This window comes from Passer montanus, unplaced genomic scaffold (assembly GCF_014805655.1).
Source record: "Passer montanus isolate IOZ18808 unplaced genomic scaffold, ASM1480565v1 scaffold21, whole genome shotgun sequence".
Classification (NCBI taxonomy): Eukaryota; Metazoa; Chordata; class Aves; order Passeriformes; family Passeridae; genus Passer; species Passer montanus.
In genome coordinates, this window is record NW_024366703.1 from 11,429,815 (window position 1) to 11,452,039 (window position 22,225).

Sequence of the window (22,225 nt, forward strand, 5' to 3'; positions counted from 1 at the left end):
CAGGGATTACCCGGGGACCCGGAGTGCCCAGGATGCCCGCAGGGATGTCCCAGCGCTCCCCAAAGTCCCGGGATATTCCCCGGGATGTCCCGGGTCCCGCCGCTCCCGCGGTGGCGCCTCCCCGGCCGTTTCCCGCCGTGGCCGCGCATTCGCTTCCGCAGGTTCGTCACCGCGGCTGTCACCGATCTCCTCCGCTTCTCCCACTATACGCCCCCCAAAAAGCCACAGATCCCACCGTTTAAATTACTGGAGCCTGGTTTCGACTTTTTCCCGTGCCGCTCAATTTTTACATCTTAAAGAAGCGTAAAACAGCCGGGCGGGATAGACTGGCTGTGTTGAATCTGCTGCGCGGGAGTCTCCGCTGTGCGCTCGCTCTGGGAATGTGCTGCTGTGGAAACCAAGGATACGTAAAAACACGGAATAAGTGAGGACGTCCGGCTTCGAGACAGACGAGTTATTGCGTGTCTGTACTTTGTGCTTTAGTTTCTTCTTCAGTCGCGGTTTTCCGCCCTGGCCCCGCGGGCGGTGCCGAATGTGCGGCGGCGAAGCGCCAGGCCGGTAAACAGCGCCCGGCTGAGGCGATGGCGGCGGGCGGGCTGGCGGGGCTCCTGCCCGCCCAGACACAGCTCGAGTACGCGCTGCTCGACGCCGACACTGCCCAGGAGAAGGAGAACCTGGTCTACCAGTACCTGAAGAAAATGGACAGCCGCGAGCGGGACCTGGCGGTGCCCGAGCTCGGCGGAGGTGGGTGGCGCGGCCCGGGCGGGGCCGGCGGTCCCCGGGAGAGGCGGCGGAGCCCCGGCTCTCCCCGTGTGGGCTTCGCCTGGAGGTGCCGCTGCCTGCGAGGGCCGGGCAGGGCCGGCCCCGTGAGCCGCTGTCTAAATGGCACTTGAACTACAGGAAATGTCACTCCTGGGAGCACCAGGAGGGAAGGGCACGGCAAAAGAACCTCTTTAAACATCCTCTACCTGGTACTGGCTGGAAAAACACGTTCTGTAAAGCCTCTCTTCTAAACCTGTTCCCATCTGTAGTGTGTATTTATATCTGTCGCCTGTGGTCATAGTGAGAACCTTACTAACTCTCCCTGCGTTCTCCTGAGCTCCCTTGGTTTCCCGGAGCATCCCTAAGGATGTTCCCCAGCTCTCTGCTCCATGACTGAGCCGCTCTTGTCAATTTTCACACCCCTGGTAATGCAAACTGTGCTGAAGATGTCATTCATCCTCCTGCGGTGGTTTGCCCCTCTCACACATTGCTATGTCTCTCCTTGTGGCAAGGGGGAAATCAAAATATATCAAAGTATAAGGTCCTGCTCAGGGTCTTTTTGAGTCTCCCTGCAGCTGTGGGAGCTCACATCACACTGCAAGACAGAGAGCTCAGCAGGGGAACTTCAGGGTTCAAATCACACTTGTCATGGGAATGAATTACAGATTTTGGCCAGTGGAGCAAAAGGAATGCTCTCTGCCTAGATTTGGGGCTCTGAATTGAATTTTAGCTTTTGCCATTAGTATTGTTTCAGTGTTCTGTCAAGGCTTATTTTCTCCTCTAAAAAGAGCTCAAAGAAGTAGCCCATGAAAGGTATTTTAATTCTAATGAAAAGGGAGAAATGCTGTAAAATATATAAACTGCCATTTTCTTTTGAAAAGTGAACAGCAAAGCTTCTACACTGTGGGAATAATGCATATACTTGAATTATTCTCATTACTCTCACCAAAGCTAAATGTGTGTGCCTCCATTTATGTTTATAAATATATGGAGAAAGAGAACAGTCCTCCTCTTAGTGAAACACAAAGCAAGCCTCCTGCTGACTTGAGTGGGAATAGCTTCTGGAGCTATAAGAGCTTATTTTCTGAAACTGTCAAAGTGAAAGTTCAAAGACTAGTTAGCTTTGCATTTTATCATAACTGCCTTTTCCTTTTATAAGTTTCAGAAATGCTGAGAGATAATACTGGCAGACCACATTTTAGGATATTTATTCCTTGTCTTGGTACCTGTAATGGGATGAGAGGAGGAAAGAATGTTTTCATGTGCATGTCAAGTGGTTAAAATAAATAACCAGGATTACTGTGTGCGTACCTGAAAAAGTTTTCTTTCTTCCCATATGACAGAATTAATTGATACGTGTAATTTCAAACTTTGAAAATCAAGATCAGAGTTATAAGCACAAGAATATTCCATTGATCTCTGAAATCAGTTCTTTACAGAACTGTTTGAAAAAATCATTTAGAGTTTAACACTTCTAAACTTTTAGTAGCCTTTATGTGAGTTTTACATAATTGATTGTTACCCAAATGGCATTGTTGGGGGTTGAATAATGTAGATCATGTTTTAAAATGTATCAAATTTGTTCTGAGGCTTACATGTTCTTTCAATTAAAAAGTGCCTATATAAAAATATAAACTACACTTTCAAATTACAATGAATCTTACTAATAATATTTTCACTTATTAATTATGAAGAATTGCAGAACATAAGGATGAGTTGGATAAATAAAAGATTTTTCTTTGCTTTTCTATGTCCATAAAAAGGGATGTCAAACTCTTTTTTTTTTCTTTCTTTTTTAAATTTTTTTTATGTTAAAAGTACCGAGAACATTGTGTGGTGTTGGTGCCTTTCCCTCCCCTTCCCCTAACTGGCTGTTGCTGTTCTCTGAATTCCAGATCTGCAATGGTTAAACACTGAAGGTCCTATTTCTCTTCACAAAGACCTTTGTGGAAAAGTTGTGGTGTTGGATTTCTTCACTTACTGCTGCATCAATTGCTTGCACCTGCTGCCTGACCTCCATGCCTTAGAGCACCAGTACTCTGATAAAGGTAAAAGTGCTTTGGCTGGCTCCAAATAGAATTTCCTGGCACTCTTGCAGGCTGAGGAGCTGAGTCACTTTGTTGCTGGTTACTAAACTGCTGGCAGTATTTCAGGGGTGTCTAAAAATGTCTTCTAATCTTTTAAGTAGCCTAAAAAAGGTGGCTGTGTGTACTTCCATCACATTTTAAATGGGTTAAATAAAGTGTCTGTTGTGTCTGTGTAATTAGGCAAACAGGATATGTGCTTAAAGCCCAAATCTGATACCTCTATAAATAAAGTGACTCTCAAAAAGCTACTCAAGAATGTGAGATACAGGTGCAAAATTAATATAAGTAGGTAACTTTCTGCCCTTGGCTGAGGAACCAGCTCTGAGAAGAATATCAGTGTGGATCTTCTTCACACCAGGCAAACGAGATTTACTAATTCCTGGGAGAAAGGGAAGAGGAGACTTGTTGGCTTGAGAAGGTTGAGAAAGATAAAAGCTGAAAGAGCAAAACATCTTGCTTGGGCAAAGCATCTGTCTCATAATGCGTTTGGATCTTCAGTTTCTTGTTTGAATACTTGAAGGAATATTTTTTCTTAGTTACAGGAACAAACCTTGATGTAATTGATGTACATTGTGTACATACATGCTCTGATGACTTTGTTTCAAATGCCCTTACGTGGAGCATGTTGAAACTTCAGCTGTGTGATCACCAGACAGAGGAAGTTTAAACACAGGAGGCTATAATGTTAGGGTGATCCTAAATCATTATAAATGTTATAGCACATGTGCCATAGCTCTATTGTCTGGAAGTTCAGGAGATCTGTTTCAAAGTGAGGGCTGCTTTCCATAGGATTGAATGTCGCCCAGCATCTTTATCTGATATGCTCTCGCTGCTATCTTCAGTGGTGCTATTTCTGTTTTTCAAGTGGCATTCAGAAAGTTATTTTAAACCCCAGTGCATATTCAGTTCATGTTATCAGCAGTCCAGAAATTACTTCTATAAGAGGAAGTACTTTTTAATATTCAGAAATAGCTTGGCATAAATTCAGTGTTGTGCTCTGCTGTAATCCTTCAAAGAAAGTGTTTTAAATGGAGTGTATATTGTTATTTCTGAGCATAGCATCCCTCATTTCCACAGGCATTTTCCTCATGAGGGAATGTTGTACCCTACTTGTGCCGTTCAGGTGTTGACTAGAGAATTGTCTTTCCAGCTTTAATGATGTTTTTGAAGGACAGATACAAGCTCTGGTGCTGATCCCTTCACAGTTAAAATATTTGACCTGCTTTTTGGATTTCAGCAGTTAATGATTGCACAACTTCACCTGTCTGATACTGCAACACTGTTTTCCAGTAGAGTTGATAAGACTGTAACAGTTACAGTGAATTTTTAATTTTTTAAATTGTGAAATTGTTATATTCAAGCCTGCCTTGTTTGTGATGAGTGTTGTTTGTAATTTTGTTGTAGTTGTCAGTGCTGCCATTTTTATTTGAAATGCAGAATACTGTATTGATTTCAGAGGCCTATTCATTGTATCTTTTACTGTTTATCTAGAAGTAATTATGTCCAGGTAATTCTGGAATGCCACGATTTGTTGTTATTTTAGTGGCTCCTAGTTAACTGTGAAAAAGACTTTTCTAAAACATTATGGTTGTGTATAGGAATCAGAAGACAGAGAGGTGTCCTAAGTATCTTAAAAAAACCCAAAGTATCAGTTTAACAGCTACAACTTACCCACAATTATTTTTAAAGTATTTTCTAGCTTAGTCTATAGAGGTTCAGGAACTGAGAACAATTCATGTCAGCCAGCCAGGGAAGTAATGGTCCTAAAATGTGGTAATTTTACCTAATAGTTATTTCTGAGTTTCAGTATTTTCTGTACATAACTATCTATATTCCTACTGAGATAAAATTGCTTTCTGTTTGTTCAAATCCTCTCTCATTCTGGGAAACAGTCAGATTATGAGATAAGTGTTAATTTTTCCTTTTTCTTTTTTTTTCTTTTTTTATTATTATTCAAATATATTTCAGTGGCACAACTTCATTTTTCTTTGCAGATGGTCTTGTTATCGTTGGTGTCCATTCAGCGAAATTCCCAAATGAAAAAGTTCTGGATAACATTAAAAGTGCTGTTCTGAGATACAATATTGTCCACCCTGTAGTAAATGATGCAGATGCAACACTGTGGCACGAGCTGGAAGTGTCCTGCTGGCCAACTCTGGTCATTCTTGGGCCTCGTGGAAATATGCTGTTTTCTCTTGTTGGGGAGGGACACAGAGAGAAATTGTTTTTATTTACTTCTATAACACTGAAATTCTACAAGGAAAGAGGACAAATCAAAGATAACAGCATTGGAATAAAGCTGTACAGAGACTCCCTTCCACCTTCTCCTCTGCTGTTTCCTGGCAAAGTGACTGTAGATGATTCAGGAGGAAGGTTGGTCATAGCAGACACTGGGCATCACAGGATTTTGGTTACTCGTAAAAATGGACAAATTCTACACACTATTGGAGGTAAGGACATATGTGTAAGTTTATTATAGCAATTTCAGTTTAGGATGGAGTGTGTTTGCTGTGCCTCCTGGGCTGATTCTTTTCCTACAGATGGCAGTTGGTAAGCATTGCCAGAATTTTGTTTTGAACTAAAATCACTTTTACTCAGTTTGGGGAGATATAGTGTAAGACCACCAGTGGGAATCTGTTAATACAATTGTCAGAGATGCCTAATTGTTTTTCGTTACTTCATTGTCTAAAGTTCATGTTTTCTTGTGATGTCCAATATGAATTACAAAAATGCATTTAGTATTCCTCTGAAGGAGTTGCAAATGGTTTTAGGTGTAAAGGATATACATCCACAGCAAGCAGCAAGGTAGGGAAAAGACCAGAGACTGCAATGCCTCCCTTTCCAATAGAAGTGAATTTTGAGTTGTAGTGGTGTTGTGAAGAGAGGTTTTTCATTTATGTCTTTTGTTTGGTTATTGAGTTTTTTCAATGGAAGATCATTCCTGTTTAGGATCTCCTCTGGTTTCAAAAGCAGAGGAGAATTACTAAGAACAGTGGCATTCCAGTAAGTACACAGGCACCTGAGAATGCAGTTGCCTTAGTACATATAAGAAGACCTGTCTTCTCATCAGATCTGAGATCATAATGTATAAACAAGTTGTGAAAATATTTTAAATTTAATTACATTTGTTACAAAGTTTATATAAGTTACATTTCAGCTTTACAAAACAAAAATCCATAGTTCCTTTTTGCGAAATAGCAATGTGCTTTACAATGCAAATTAAGACAATTTGCACACACTTTGTATCCTTTACTGTTTCACAAATGAAATTGTTATTTTTTTAGACCTACTAAAATGGTCAGTTACATCTTAGTGCAGCAAGGATGTGACTGTTAGGACAACCAAAACAGACGGATTTAGGAAGCAGTTGAATCCTCAGATTATTGAAAACAATGGTTTGTTTATGTCTCAGAATCAGGACCTGGGTGCTGATGTGTCCTATACTACTGAGTCTGGAATTGACTAATGCTTGCCCCAGGGCAGGATCCTACAAATCTCGTAAAAATACTCTTCTGTTTAAAGAAAGGAGGAGAAATTCTCTTGCTATTTGAAGTAACACTGCATTGTCTAGACAGGCTATTTATCCAAGTTAACCTGATTTATCATTAAGGCATTAGCCTAAATACCTTTCTCCTGTAGGATGTACAAATAGAATTTCTTACAACAAATATGAGAGAATTTGGTTTCTGCTTGATAGGTGAGAAGTCTCTGCCTACAAGCTGACCTTTAGTGTTCTGGAATAGTCATTAAACAGGAATTCAGGAGTGTCCTAAGTTCCAAACTGGTACCCTCCTGCCTGTGGCATTGTTTGCTGTTCCCTTCCCTGGGAATGTGCACCCTCACTCTTAAAGGAGAGCTCCTGGAATCTGACACACCAGTACTTCAGTCCTGTGTGTCTGATAAGTCTAAATTGATTTCTGACAGGAGGTTGTAAAAGTTTGTGTGTTTCAGTGACTCAGTTAAATGATTCAGTGGGCAGAAAATAATGTAATGAAGTTGATAATGCAGTAATAAATGTGGGCATGCACAAAGGTTGAAATTGTTATTTGCATCATAAATCATGGTACACACGTAACTCATACCTAAATGTCTTCTGCTGACACATCCTGCTAATGCACTTTAAATGCTGCCTCCTCTGAAGTACAGTGCTTACCTTCAGACTGTTATGTTCCTTTCTGTTTCCTGACTGCTGTATGCAGAAGAATGTCACTCCATCATTCTTAGTGTTCTTTTGTGTCATTAGTTCCATATCATCTTCTTCCTAATTAGTTTTCTTAATGAGAAAACATTGCTAATCAAATATTAGTTTCATTTGTGATTACACCAAAATCTAAACCAATGATATGGACTTGAGCTTTGGAATTTTTTTTTTCCTGCTGGCTTGCTTTGATGATATACAAAAATAAAAAAAAAAATACCAGAATTTAAACCAATGATAAGGAGTTGAGCTTTGGAATTTTTTTTTCCTGCTGGCTTGCTTTGATGCAGTCAAAAATAATAAAAAAAACCTGTAGTTTTTTATTTTTGTCTTCCATTGTTGCTGTTGTCTTTTAGTGCAATTTAGAGCCCTATTAGGACTCCTCTAGAACAATTTAGAACCCTGTTAAGACTTCTCTTTAAAATATGAGCTTAAAAAAGCAGAGAACTTGTGCAGAATGAGTTCAGAGCTTAATAGCACCAGGCTATTTTGATTACATAGCACAGTGACTAAAATGAGACTACACCAAATAGTAATAATATAAAATGTATAAGGTGCTGCTGTGAAAGCAGCTCCTGGAATATGTAATTCTCCTAGAGGTTTAAATGTGTGCATTTTATTTTTAAAGTGACTTTTTTCAGAAATTACTTTTGAGTTTGCTGTGTTTTATTTATAGGTCCAAACAGTGGAAGGAGAGATGGGGGATTTTCAGAGGCAGCTTTCAACTCACCACAAGGAATCGCTATAAAAAATAATGTTATTTATGTGGCTGATACAGAAAATCACCTAATTAGAAAGGTAACTTTTCCATAAGGAAATTCAAAGTTTAATCTCTTCTACTGTATTCTACTTACTCAGATGAAAATTTACACCACATGAATGACTCTCTAAAAAACATCAGAAAGGAAATTTGGTCCACTATTTTACAAAGAAATACTGTTGTGCAGGGATTTTTTAAGGGCTACATATTGTGCTTCCTTTCGAATGCAAATGAGGTGGTCTACTCCTTATAGCATAACAGGGCTCCAGTTTTAGTTTGGTTTTTTTTTCCTAGTCACTCTTACTTTCCTGTTTTGAGAAACATCTATTCTTAGTACTAGAAGCAAAAACTGGTTTTGTTTCACTTCCAGTAGTGTCAGATTCTTATCTACAGTTATTGTAGTGCTCTGGTGCAGTGAATATCCAAACTTCCGTGGGCTGTTTGGGTCTCCCAAATGCAGGTAAGTGCCCAGAATTAGCTGCAAGTGTTTTCTTTTGGATTAAACACTTGCAAAGTTTTAGCATGTAGGCTTTGGATCTTACATTAGGTTAGGTCAAATTTAGGATAACCAGAAGGAAAATTTGGTGATGCAGTATAATATTGTCTTATTTTGAAGTATTGTGTGCATCTCAGAAGACCTTGGCCTCGGGTCCTCACCAATATCCCATTTGTGATCAGAGGTGCATCCTTAAAGCATCTGAGGTGCCTTTGTACAGATTATTTTATATGGAGATGGGAAATACTTTACAGTATGTGAGTTGTTATGTCATACTCCTATATAATTAAAAACTTAAAAACCACATCCACTGTTTATCTAAGTATTTATCCAGAAATTTGTGATGCTTTCTCCTACAGCTGTTGAGCAAGTTCTCAAAGTTAATTTTTGTTGCACATGGAATAGAGTTCTACACACGTTACAGCATGTAAGTTTTTATGTCATATTCCTATATGAGTTTAAAATTTAAAAAACACATCCATTGTTTATCTAAGTATTTATCCAGAAATTTGTGATGCTTTCTCCTACAGCTGTTGAGCAAGTTCTCAAAGTTAATTTTTGTTGCACATGGAATAGAGTTCTACACACATGATTTTCATTCTGCCTGCTGCTTCCCCACCCCCATACTCCCTGTCCATCAGCAAGCATTGTGATAAAACTTAATTATTTCCCTAAAAAAAACCAATCTAATGCCTGATATTTGTTAGGATTGCTCTGGTTTTGACATTTATCTCAAGTTATCTGTAACTTTGGTCAAGTTAATTTCATATGTTCATTTAATGTGTCATTTTGCTTCACACAGATTGACCTGGAGTTGCAGGTGGTGACCACTGTAGCAGGCATTGGGGTACAAGGTGTTGATAAGGAAGGTGGAGCAAAAGGAGAAGAGCAGCCCATCAGCTCTCCGTGGGATGTGGTCTTTGGAAGTTCAAGTACTGTATCAGTTGAGCTTTAACATCTCATATTTACATGTCTGACTGTTTGCTAAATGTTTTCCTGTTTTGGTATTAATCTGACATAAAAGAAGTAAAGATTTACTGTAAAACTGAGTCTAAAACACAATAGTTTATATTGCAAATGGTAAATGCAGTTCTGCTTTGGATCCTGAAATGTTACTTGATGGAAGAAAAATTCTTTTGTGTCAAGTTATGTAGTTACTGGATCCAAACACAGAAGGAAAAATGATTGCTTTTGTTAGGCCAGTGCCTTAAGCCAGGATCACTTAAGAAGCAGGTACATTTTACAGGAAGCAAGTATTGTCTAAAAGTTCCTTTCCTTGACTATACAGACATGTCCGACCTCTTGTAAATATTTAAGTTTAGGAAATAAAAATAATTTTATTGGGGACCTCTGTTTATTCCTGTTTAGGTGACATAAAATCATTAGACTCAAAATCACTATAGAGTCTGTCAGACAGGAGAGGAATACCTTGGCACAAACCATGCAAGCATCAGGAGGTAAAATAAATCTTTGCATAATAGGATGCAAGAATCACCTTCAGAGGACTTAAGTCACTTTCTTTCCCAATTCACTTAACAAACACCTGAGCCTGGCATCTCATAACTGCCGTGTTTTCAGCTGTTACTGACTGTGAGCCGAAACAGTTTTCTCACGTTTCCATTTCAGTCTAATTTAGAAGTTGCAGGTGCCAGTTTATGAACAATGACAGAACAATGCTTTGATGTGGCATGAAACCCTTAGATTGGTATTTCAGACATGAAAAATTGACTTCCCTTATTGGAATTTATTTTATCTGCAGAAAAACTGGGTGGGGAAGGAGCATGATTTATCTCTAATATCTTGAAATTAGAGGTGCTTTGCAAGTTTAGTAATGTTTTACTGATGTGGAAGCATTTGTTAAAATCTTGTGTCAGTTGTGATGGGGGAAAATACGCTGAAGTGTGAGGGAACATAGAACCACAGAATGGTTTGGGTTAGAGGGGACCTCAAAGACCATTTTTCCCACCCTCCTGCCATGGGCAGGGACATCTTCTACTAGACCAGGTTGCTCAAAGTCTCATCCAGCCTGGTCTTGAACAATTCCCAGGGATGGGGCATCCACAGCTTTCCTGGCCAACCAGTGTCAGTTCCTCAGCATCCTCACAGTCAAGAATTTCTTCCTAATGTAAATCTGCCCTCTGTCAGTGTGAGGCCATTTTCCCTTGTCCTATCACTGCATGCCCTTATCAAAAATCCCTCTCCAGTTCTTGTTTAGCCCCTTTATGTACTGGAAGGTGGTCTAAGGTCTCCTCAGTCTTCTCCAGGCTAAACAGCTCCAACTCTCTCAGCCTGTCTCCATAGCAGAGGTGCTGCTCCAGCTCTCAAATCATCCTTGTGGCCTCCTCTATCCTTGGTCCAACAGGTTCATGAAGCTGCTTCAGAAATGCTCATGGTGTAGAATCTTCTGGTACAAATACATGGTCAGTATAGACAGAGTACAACCTGCAGCCTGGAGGACTTACTTGAGTAACTGGGGTGTTTTCAGACTTAACACTTCCATTAACATGTTTTGTACAGCAAAAAAACAGCTTTTTTTCGGTCTGGTCAGCAACTCTTTACAGTCTGTGCAAGCATGTGGAATCCTACTTGGAGGGGCAAGGAGAAGCCCTGAAAGATAATCTCACTAGGTGTGGGCTGCTGCTAATGCAGGCACGAGTTTTACTGAGTTTTGTACAATCTGGTTTTCCTTTTGTGAATTATGAGAGTTGTGTGGCTGGGTGGAGTCATTTTCAAGAGATCTTGAACCAGAAAGCTGATCCCTGTGGGATGTTATTGCAGAGCTGTTTCACAGATCAACAGAGGGGACTAATAACTGATCAGTGCTTCAGAAACTTGAGCTGGTTAACAGAACTATTCAAAGTATCCTATAATTTTACTTTCAGTTTTTCATTATGCTTTCTTCTGCTTCTGTCAGTAGTTAAATATATGATGATTTTATTTTTTAGTTTTGAGAGCTCTGCTTGTTAAATGTTAATTGATATGATAATTGTTATCAACATGAACATAGTATTTACTGAGTTAGTCACCTGTAGAGGATTAGTCATCTGTACTGTTCAACACTGCTGAATTTTAATAAGTGTTTGCATAGAAATCAGATCTTCTGAATGCACTTTTTTCAGGCCTATGCAGTTTCTTTATATTCAATTAGAACCTACTAGCCAGATGTCTATTTAGATTGCCATAAAATATAATTAAGTAGAGATTAAATAAATTAAAATTCTTTTTTTTTTTCTTTTTTGAGAGGGTAATAAGCCTAACAAAATATAATTAAACAGAGATTAAATCAATTAAAATTCTTTTTTTTTCTTTTTTGAGAGGGTAATAAGCCTAATAGATAAAATGGGGAGAAATATACATTACTGTAATAGCAGTAAATTCTAAAATTCTTTAGAAAAGTACAACTGGAGAGAGTTGTAAAAATGGAAAGTTATATTGAATGGAATGTTAACAGGAATCTGTCTCAGAGCACGAGGAACCAGGGCTGCAGTGCATGTCTAACAAGCTTTTTTTACTGTCATAAGCTGCAGTGACTTCTTTAAGTTTGTTACCAGACATCAAAATAGTTTGTCAGAAATGCAACAGGGCTTGCCAAAGTTGCATTGTTGGGTTGCAGATTGTAAAGTTGAGTCACAACTTGCTTGAGCATGGTGGGATCTTCTGCTACTCTGCAGTGTAACATCAGGTGCATTTGTGCCTCTCAGAGTGCCCTCCTACAACTTCTACCGTTACCAGAACATTAAAACTGGCCTGCAGTGTCTGTTCAGGCAGCTGCATGGGTGAAGTAATTTATGAGAGTTTCAAAAATTATTTTTGTTGGCACCCACACAGCAGTGTCCTTTTTTTTATGCTTATATCTTTCTGTGCAAGTTGTAGGAGTTAACATGCACTTCAACAAATGTAGGTTCATTATTATAAATTTTAAAAGTTTGATTTTTGTGGCATGTGGGACATAACACCATATCTTCCCATTTTCCTTAGATCTATATAGCTTAAACTCTGCAGTTTCAGAAGACAGATTTATAGTTGTTTATTTAAATATATATTGTATAGTTCTTAAACAACTGAGACTTCTGGGAATTTCCTTTCAGTGTCCAAAGCCATGCTATCCAGAACATGAAAGGGAGAAAAAGGAAGTTGAAATGCTTAAGCAGGTTATATACTAAATTAGATAGTGTTAAACAGCTTATGCTGACCTTTTTCAAAGTCTCAAAGGGGAAAGATGGGGAGAGAGAAAGGTTTTTCCTTTCCTGACATTTCTTGACATAGGGTTTAGAGTATGTATTGGCCAACTGAAAAATATTATTTTTTCTTTAAAACCTTAATATGTAGGTGGTTGAGAAATGGAAACTACTGAGAAAAACTTTGAGGACATAGGTAAGTTAATATTCAGAACTGAGGCTATGTAGCATTCTTTTAAGTATCCACATAGTATTTTCCTAAGTAGGCTTTTGTTGCCCTGTTCTATACAGATGCTGAAATCTGAGACAGAGATTAAAGGAGTGTGAAACACCATTTAAACCAAATTTGGCACAAATTTTTCCCTTTGAGGCAGGGGAATTAATGGAGACAAAACAGATGGTAGTATTCAGACAGAGTATTCTTCCTTGTCATCTTTTTTATTTCTTTAGTTGTGGCCACTGAGCTTGTGTTTTACCCTCCTGTTAAAATTCTTGAATGAACTCCATGGATTAAATTCTGGCTTTGCTGAGGTTGGTGCTGAAATTTGCATTGATATAGATTGTGTGGGAAGTAGAAGGGGAGGGACAGCAGCTTAAAAATACATTACAAAATTACTGTGTGCTTTTTTAGCTTTCTCTGTTGTGCCCTGCTATTTTTATTTAGTGGGTGTTGAAAGCAAGTGATACTTTAATGCACAGTTGATTTGAGCATGAAATGTTCTTGATAGCTGCATTCTTGCTGGAAGGAACAGGACAGTGACCTGTGCTTGGTGACTTAACCATGTGTTTCACATTCCAAAATCTGGTCTTAAACTGCATGATCGGAATCTATTTATAGAAACTCCCAAGTACAGTATTGACCATGCTTTCAGTATATTTTTTGGAATTTTTTACAGCAATTTAAGTATTATGTAGATAGGATTTAAATGACAGTACCTTATCATACTGGTGCAATTTTTATAGCCCTTAAAAGGCAAAAGTATGTAAGATATTTTTCATCCTTCTCTGTGTTTCTGCTAGAGGGTTATTTGGTACCACTGCATTCCAGAGCAAACATTTTTTTCTTGTATTACTCATGGTGATTCTTTCACAATGTAAAAAAAAAATCACTTAAGCAGTAAACAATTAGCATTTCCTGCTTGAGCTCAGATCATACATGCAGTGTTTATGTGTGAATCTTGTCTGAATCTTGAAGGGATGCTTTCTTCTACATGTCACCTTTTTCCTTCTAATCTGGTCTCATTTGAGGCTGTGGCTGTCACTGTCCTGTGGAAGAAATTTTCCTGGGTAATAGCTGAAAATAAAAGAGCTGCTTTTGCTATCATCAAGCTTTAATTTGGAATGATTTTCCTGGACAAAGCAAAGCTAGAATTCTTCCAAAGATATGTTGTGTATGTGATATGACTTGATGAGGTAGCAATGTGGATTTACTTTGAATGCAAAAGGCCTGCTCATCTCTTTAGCAGTTTCCTGTGCAAAGTACAAGCTCACAGATACACCCATTTGGCTTTGTCATTATACAAGTGTAGTTCCACAGAAAATCATGGTAAGAGGCATCACTGATACAAAACTGCATTGTCTTTATTTTCTTGTTGAACTGAATCCTAAATTACTTGTAAATAGCCATTGTTTTTTATTTGAGATTCTTGGAATTTCAAAGAAGTAACTTCATTAAAGAGAGAGGTGAAGTAAAGTGAAGGTTTTATTCCTGTGTAAGAACTGTTTTAGGTGAAAAAGTCTTTAGAGAAATAAGAAATTAGGAAGTTACAGGGCAGGATTGCAGTGAAGCAGGACCTTACCCAGTCTTTATTTTGGGTTTATGAGTATTGCTGAATAGTAATAGTAAAAAAATAATTGATTAGTATTTCTCATGTTCATTATTTAAACAATTTAAAAAATGAGGTACTTATGTCAATATTTTGGTATAAACATGCCTGTGACATACAAAGGCTGAAGTCTTGCTGTAAGGATATAATGGGAGTAGTGACTGAATATTCCATAGTAATCTTACTCAATTTAGTTTGACAGGCTGCTTTTCCAAGTTGTATTTCTCTGTGTCTTGGCAAAATGCATAATGACAGTGATTACTTTCTGCAATAAAAAAGAAGCAGTTGTATTAGCAGAGTTGCCATCCTAACTGGTGTCAAACTTAGAATTGTTTTGAAGTCCATGACTTGAAACTGCCTTCTCTAAAAGAAGTATTATATTTGTATATGGAGTGATAGATCTCATTCTCTTTGTTCCACAGTCCACAGTCTGATTCTATTAATTAAATCTATGTTCACAATAAAGAAGCTTAAACTACAAATCAGATTTTTAAAGAATAGTTGGCATATCAGTTCTTCATTTCAGATGCAGAACTGCTGAAAATACACATTTTAGTAAGTCTTAGGGAGGCTTTGCTGGTAAGGAGAAGGAGACACATTTTTTTAACTGTTACCATTTGAGGCTGGAAGTGCTTTTGAATATGGAATGCAGGTGTTGGAAGTACCCTCAAGTGTGTGTGTTTGCTGTGCTTAATTAGGAATGAGTAAAACACATAACCAGACTTAGCTCCTTCTGTAGTTACAATGATGTATCCCAACACTAAATAATCCAAATTAGTTCTTTCATATTTGCAAATACTATCTCTTCTTCTTGGGATTTTTTGAAATATTTACTGCCATTACAGTTAGAAGGCCTGAGTTAGAAAACTTGGGAAAGAAATAAAAAAGTATTTAATTACAGTCATAATTTTTAGCTCCCTATTATCCCCACTGTATGAAATCCCCTTGTTATCTAAATCCAAGGATTTCCCTTAATGAGAGGGAAGGTATGTTAACTAAGGAGGAAAATTCCAGAAGCATTTTGTTTTATAAAGGGTCATGCCATTTGCATGATGCAACTCTATGTGAAAGAGTGCCAGGTAGCCAAAAAAAAGAAGAAAATTGATTTTTAGTCATCCAAAAAGTGTTATGTGTACTTGTAAAAGTCCAGGCTTCACTGATAAAGCATTCCTTTCGAGCTTTGGTGAGTTTGTGTGTCACTGACAAGCACTGATTCTGTATTCTTTTGTCACATTTGCATTTAATTTGCTGAACTTCCACTGGCTGAAGAGCAGGTGAGATGTGCATTCACTGTGCACATGCCTGTCTGTGAACTGCAGGGTGTGTTGTGTAGCCCCTTGAGAATTTACTTCTTGAGAATTTGCAGAGGATGAGTTTACCAACTGACTTCTTCCTTGGTTCTTTTTATTTCTTCAAAGATAAAATTAGTAGACAGAAATAATATTTTCAGACTTAGGTCTATTTAAAAAATGTCAGTGGTGCCAGCCACAAAATGTAACTTTGATTCCCAGGCTTTTATTTCCCAGACTGGAAGTAGCCATGCAGTCCCAGATAGAGAGGCTGAAAGTGTGGGTAGTCCTGGGAAAGGAATCCCTTCAAACAGATACTGCTGTGACAGTGCCAAACAAAGTAATTTCTGTGCATTGAGATTGACTCACCAGTAATGGTCAGCAGTGTTCTGACTGTTTGAAGATGTGCCTGTGTACAGACAGGACTGTGAATTCTTAGCACACAGGTGCAGCAGAGGCAGATGCAGGAGCTGCAGCGTTGTGCAGTAACTGAGGCATCATCTAACGGGGAATGTTTGTGCACTCAGAGCTGTAGTTCACTGTTAGGGAATGTTTATAACACAAGGATATCCCATTTGCAAGCCATACCTCACTTGGATACAGGCACAGCGCAGATAAGAAAGCACATACCCTAATAAGGAGAAACTACTCTGCATTTTTAAAACAGCTCAAGATGGGTTGGAATGTGGTGCTTAATTGAATAAATGTAAGAGAATTGCTTTTTTCTCTTATGTTGTTTTATAATAAATTCTTTAGAAATAAATACTTTCCATTCATGGATGATAAGGAATTATTATAATGATGGCATTACCATAATTTTAGCATTCTGGCTCTTCCTGGCCCCCTTCTCCCATGAGACCTGTACAAGGATAACAGTGGTGATTTCCTCAAACTGTTGTGTTGTGAAAGAAAAAGTTTTTCTGCCTTTTGTGTCAGAACATAAAGAATTAAACCATGTGAGGACTATTGTGTGATAAAATACTTTGGCTATGTAGCATTAGTTTTAATTTTCTGGGGTTTTTTATTATAATTTTTTTATTAAAGCTCTGACGTATTTTCCACAGTTTCACAAAGAGCCTGTGCTGTTTCCATGCTTGCATCCATTCCCTTTGTTCTAACAGCCATTCAGTAGAAAGTATTTGTGTTAAAATTTATGACAGTTATGGAGCTCTTACTTATTTTTACTGCCTTATTCTCTAGTTGAAGAAGAGATCTTCGCTCTATCAATCTTACATATCCAGTAAAATTTTAATTTAGTATTGATACTTTTTTCTCATATTTCATACATCTTGCTGGGTGCAGAATTAGAGTAAGAAGCCTTTTCAATTTTTCAACATCTAGCTGTCACAGGAGAGTTTTCAGTCTGTGGTATTAGAACTGGATAGATGAATGGAACAGATTTTTCAACAGTACTCAGTTCAAGTCTTACTCCTTCATTTAATTGGTGGATAAAGTGAATATTAAATAATTAATAGAACTTTCTGAGATATGAATTGCATAACATAGCAAGATAAAAAAGCTCACTTTCTGAATAGACCAGTGATTTAAACAGTTTTTATTCTGTGGTACTTAGAATAGTAACATCTGAATGTGCAAGATATGCATAATGGAAATAGAAAATCCCGAAGCTGAGCAGTTACTATATAGGAAGGAGTGAAATGATTTCATAATCTCTTTTCTCAACTTAAATCTCTTAGAAACAAGCTCTAATCAAAAAGCGATTGGGACAAGGAGGTGTTGCTTTTGTTTTTTATACTGGAATGGTTTTGGCATTATTGGATCTTTGGTAGTGTTTCTGGTAATTTATAAAATGTGTGTTTTGCAACTCAATTTCTTTTTTGATCCAGAAAAAGTTTTTAGGCACTTTGCAAGTTCGACTTTCATTTTTGGAGCTCTAGTTTATGTAAAAACATAGAGCCACAGGGAGGTGCAGAAAAGAGTCACCAGAGTTACTTTGATAACAGTATTTGGAACTTGTATATTTATCCAAGAAACAGAAAATACTGAAGAAAAACTCTGTTAAAATCATACCAGTAGTGTTCTGAAGAGAGCTCACAGTTTAAGGAAATGAATTCTGGATAAAGAAGGATGCCATTTTTCCTCTCCTGTGGTTTGTAGTGTAGAAAAGATTTAGAATTAGAAGAAGAATGGCAGGATCTCAGTTGGGGGAATGTGGTAATTTCATTTTTTGGACTAACTTGTCAGATTTAAAATGCTTGCAGGCATTTCACATAACATTGCTTTTAATTTAAAACTCCAAACTATTTTGGTTGGTGGTGTGGGGGGGTAATTATCCATGAGATTGTTTTCAGGAGCAGTTATGAGATGCACAGTGCTTTACAAGTTCATGTGAATGCAAACCAATTTGAAGATATTTTTCTGTTGAGTGGATGACGGTTATTCCAATACTTAATATATTTATTTAGAAAAAAACGTGTTGATGTTGTCTGTAACTACAAGGGACAGTGTTAAAAAGATAATACTGGCCTCATTTTAATGCAGTTTTTGAATGTCAACTTTCTGTTCCTTAAGATTTTCAGGAAAGATTAAGAGTAAATTTATTTTGCTTTTGGGTTGTTGGGAGTTTTTTAATTGTCTTCCACAACCTGCATTCATGCATTTTTTACTGCTGTACTGTGATTACATTTAAAGCTATAGAGTACAAATATGTTCTTCAATTTCCACTTGTATAATTTTCTTTGTGAAGTATTATCTGGGCAAGATTTGTGTAGTTATTTATAGACTTAGATTGCTGAATAGTAGTTTTATACTTCAAGTTGAAAAAAAGTAGATGCTTGACACATGCTTGAACACTTCTTGGCCAGAAGGTCACTGTTCCACAGATGTGCATCTTGCATTTGTGACACCACATTTACATGTGCTGAGGGAGAACAACTTGGAAATTGTGTGGTTACTGCAGGGGGAAATTAGAAAATGCCCAGGTCACATTTACTGTTTGAATAAACTGTAGTTGATGCTCTCCAGGGAAAGCATCAGCTACCCTTAGTTTAAAACATGATGTCCTTTGTGTATTATGTACAATGGTATTGCCATGGTTATTTCTTTCAAAAGTTGTTAACAACTCCCTGTAGTTTTTTGGAGTATCTTATTTTGTCACTAGTATAGTAAAAAAAAGAAAAAAAATCAAGATTGCATTGCCCAAAACCATGCTTAGCAAAGATAGGTATTTGTTTGGCTGGTATGAATCAAAAATAGCATGTGAAACAGACACAATAGTAGAATGTTGCAAAGAGCAAATCTCACTTGAAACATTGCCTTTATATGGTAGGGATATAAAAACCACAATTTTTAAACCCCTGGGAATAAAATAGCAAGAAGAAAAGAAGAAAAATGGCAAGAAGAAAAGAAGAAAAATAGCAAGTTTTGGTAGATGAAAGACATTCTCTCTATCTCTCTCTTGCCCTGTTTTTTTTGGTTGTGTTTTATTTTTTTCCCCTATGGGGAAGATGAGTAGGGGGTGGGGGGGACAGCAGGGTTGGTTTGATGATTTCTTTGTGTTATAACATTTCCAAAGTGGGGTTTATTTGATCTGGATTTCTGTCCCTTTCTAAAAGTTTCAGGGACGCAGGAAGATGATGTGTTGTGGATAGCAATGGCAGGCATTCACCAGATATGGGCACTGATGTTGGAAGGTGGAAAACTACCAAAGGGAAGGTAAGCAACTGTACTAAGAGAAATGTGAAATCGCTGCTTGTCTTGATAAAAAGCTTTCAAATCCCAAAGAGAGAGATAATCAAATTAAACTGAAAATAATTTAGTTTAAAGGCTTATATGCTTAAAAGTCTGTCTCCTTTTCCCACGTCTGTTAGATTAAATGAAAGATTCTACTTCAGCTATACAGCTATGACTTGGTAAGGTCCATTCAATATAATTGAATGTTATTTTTCCTTGCATTTGCTGAGTTACCTAGTAATGAATGATGTGCTGAGGTGATAAAAAAGCACAAAGGCATTGAATAATTCCTCACTGCTGCATTACAGTTGGTTTTATAACTCACAAGTGCCAGTTCTGTAGCTTCTGTTTATGCATCTTGTCGGAGCTGTTTCAAACCTGTGATTGAAATTGGGTGCTCTTTGCCTTTAGTGACTTAAAGAAAGGAGTCTGCCTTCGCTTTGCTGGGAGTGGGAACGAGGAGAACAGGAACAATGCTTACCCACACAAGGCAGGGTTTGCCCAGCCCTCGGGGCTCGCCCTGGCCCCAGAGGAGCCCTGGAGCTGCCTGTTCGTGGCCGACAGCGAGAGCAGCACCGTGAGAACCATCTCGCTCAAGGACGGGGCGGTGAAGCACCTTGTAGGAGGAGAGAGAGACCCATTGGTAATCACCTCAAACTTCCCCACACTGCCCTACTAATATTCCTCAAGCGTGACCTGGAGGAACCACTTTTGGGGTGAGAGGGTAAATCAGTTTCCGTGGCCATCAATTTCTTAACTTCACTGCTTGGAATGCAAATGTGTGGCAGTTGTGATGCTCAGGTTGCAGTGCAGATTGTTGCTGCTGAGATAAGAAATTACTTCTCTTATTCTTAAAACAGCCAATTTGATTCAGCATTGTGTGGTCATTAAATCAGCTGGATTCATATTTATAACTTAGTTGTAAGAGTTTTCATTTCTGTGGTTAGCACCCACACTTCCAGGTTTCAGTATCTTTGTTTTGAAATTGTCTTCATTTTTTTTAAAGTCAGTGAATTTCCATTCAATTACAATCATTTAAATTCATGTCCACATTGAATAACCAAATCTATTAATTAAATAAAATAATTTTTCAGAATTTGTTTGCTTTTGGTGATGTGGATGGAGCAGGAATAAATGCAAAGCTGCAGCATCCCTTGGGAGTAACATGGGACAAGAAAAGACAGCTGCTTTATGTGGCAGATTCCTATAATCATAAGGTAAGTGTGTAGTAACTTGTTATATACAGACTTGGAAATTTTTATTACTACAAAGAATTATTTTTGTAACATAGATAGATTTTGCTTGGTCCAGTTGAGCTGAGGAAATGAATTACACGAATTCCTTGGTGGGTTCTTTTTCTTTCCTTCCTTCCTTCCCTTCTGGTTCCTTCTCTTTACAATTGTTTTGCTGTCACATTCTTCTCTGTTGATAAGGTGGTCTCTTGGGGAAGGTGAATTTCAAATGCCAAGTTACAGTTCAGACTAAAGACTTTCTATGTGCCTTCCCAAAGATGCTGAACTACAGTAAAAGAGCTAGCAGGGCTTATTCAGGAATACTGCAGGTTTGATAAAACTGAGAGGACAAGAGGACTTGTTTTTCCCTTTAAAAAGCCACCTAAGTTTTGAGAAGTATTATGGGTTACCTCCATGGAACTCTGGGATAAGAGACATTGTTTTACATGATTGTTATGTGATGTTATATAAGCATCTGTGTCTAGAAGGTTTTTACTGTACACTGACTAGCTGCATTAAAATAGAAGTAACCTGTTTGATTTGAAGAGTATATAACACTAAATATTTATTGAAATTTTAAGGCAAATGATGGGGTTTTTTTTCAGATCTTGTATAGAACATTATAAAATTTTTTGCTATTTAATAAAACCCCATCTATTTGTAGAAGAAAAATAATCTACAAGTTAGCCTGCTAATTTTGCTGTACTCTCACTGTTTTGCAGATGTTTCTAGAAGGGCAGCAAACATTAGAAAAACAAGTCATCCAGCATACTTTTATAGCTGAGGGTTAGGTACCTTCAAAATCATGGAAGGGAACCTGAATGAAGACCAAAGGAAGAAGTGAAATCCATGAGGGAGTGGGGAGAGGGAAAGATGGGACATGTCACAAAGAGTGATAGCACAGCATCTAGGATGGACACCTGGTAGCTGAGGTACTCAAAAAGCAGTGCTGGCTACTGGAAATGTGGGACATGAGATAGTACAGAACATCTAAATCCTGCTGGGTTTTCTCAGAGAAGTTCTTTGTGTCTCTGTTGATCTTAGATTAAGGTTGTGGATCCCAAGATGAAGAACTGTGCTACCCTGGCAGGCACAGGAGAAGCAGGCAGTGTTGTTGGTTCCAGCTTTACCCAGTCAGCTTTCAATGAACCAGGAGGTTTGTGTGTTGAAGAAAACGGCCACCTCATGTATGTTGCAGACACAAATAACCATCAGATTAAAGTGCTGGATTTGGAAACAAAAATTCTTTCCATGGCAAGTAATGCTTATTAAACAGGCTGATAGTGGTGTTTTGTGTTTTAAATTACTATTTCAGACTTCAGCAAGTGTGGTAAAAATGAGACAGATAACTTTGGGTACAGTAGCTGTATCCACAGGATGTTTTGTGATGATCAGGGAAATGAGCATTGCCTGTTAGCACAGTTGTGGAAAGCCTCAGTCTTCAGACAGACAACTTTTGCATGAAAACACAAAGTGACAACCCTCTAGAAAAGGTTAATACAGAAACATCAGTCATTAAAATGTACCACCCATGTTTTCAGCATGAAGGGCATTTCATGAGCATTTTGTGAAAAAAAAAAGAAGCGAAATCAATTACCAAGCCATGTAATTACTCTGTAAGAGATGCTTTTGGGAGGTCACTGACTTAAAGCAAGATATATAAAGGGCTTTCAAGTTGTCAGATCAAAACCACTGTCAAAATTG

The 22,225-nt window shown here is 38.1% G+C and overlaps 1 protein-coding gene across 1 annotated transcript in view; it reads left to right on the plus strand.

Moving 5' to 3' along the window:
- The first annotated feature begins 380 nt into the window (after positions 1–380).
- Positions 381–22,225, plus strand: part of NHLRC2 (NHL repeat containing 2) — a 28,673-nt gene continuing 6,828 nt past the window's right edge. Inside the window, exons 1-9 of the mRNA XM_039708974.1 lie at positions 381–744; positions 2,658–2,810; positions 4,844–5,299; positions 7,724–7,845; positions 9,106–9,235; positions 19,172–19,271; positions 19,701–19,932; positions 20,384–20,506; positions 21,566–21,775. Coding sequence (XP_039564908.1) covers positions 582–744; positions 2,658–2,810; positions 4,844–5,299; positions 7,724–7,845; positions 9,106–9,235; positions 19,172–19,271; positions 19,701–19,932; positions 20,384–20,506; positions 21,566–21,775 — 1,689 coding nt within the window. The 5' untranslated portion in view covers positions 381–581. The remainder of the gene's footprint in view (positions 745–2,657; positions 2,811–4,843; positions 5,300–7,723; positions 7,846–9,105; positions 9,236–19,171; positions 19,272–19,700; positions 19,933–20,383; positions 20,507–21,565; positions 21,776–22,225) is intronic.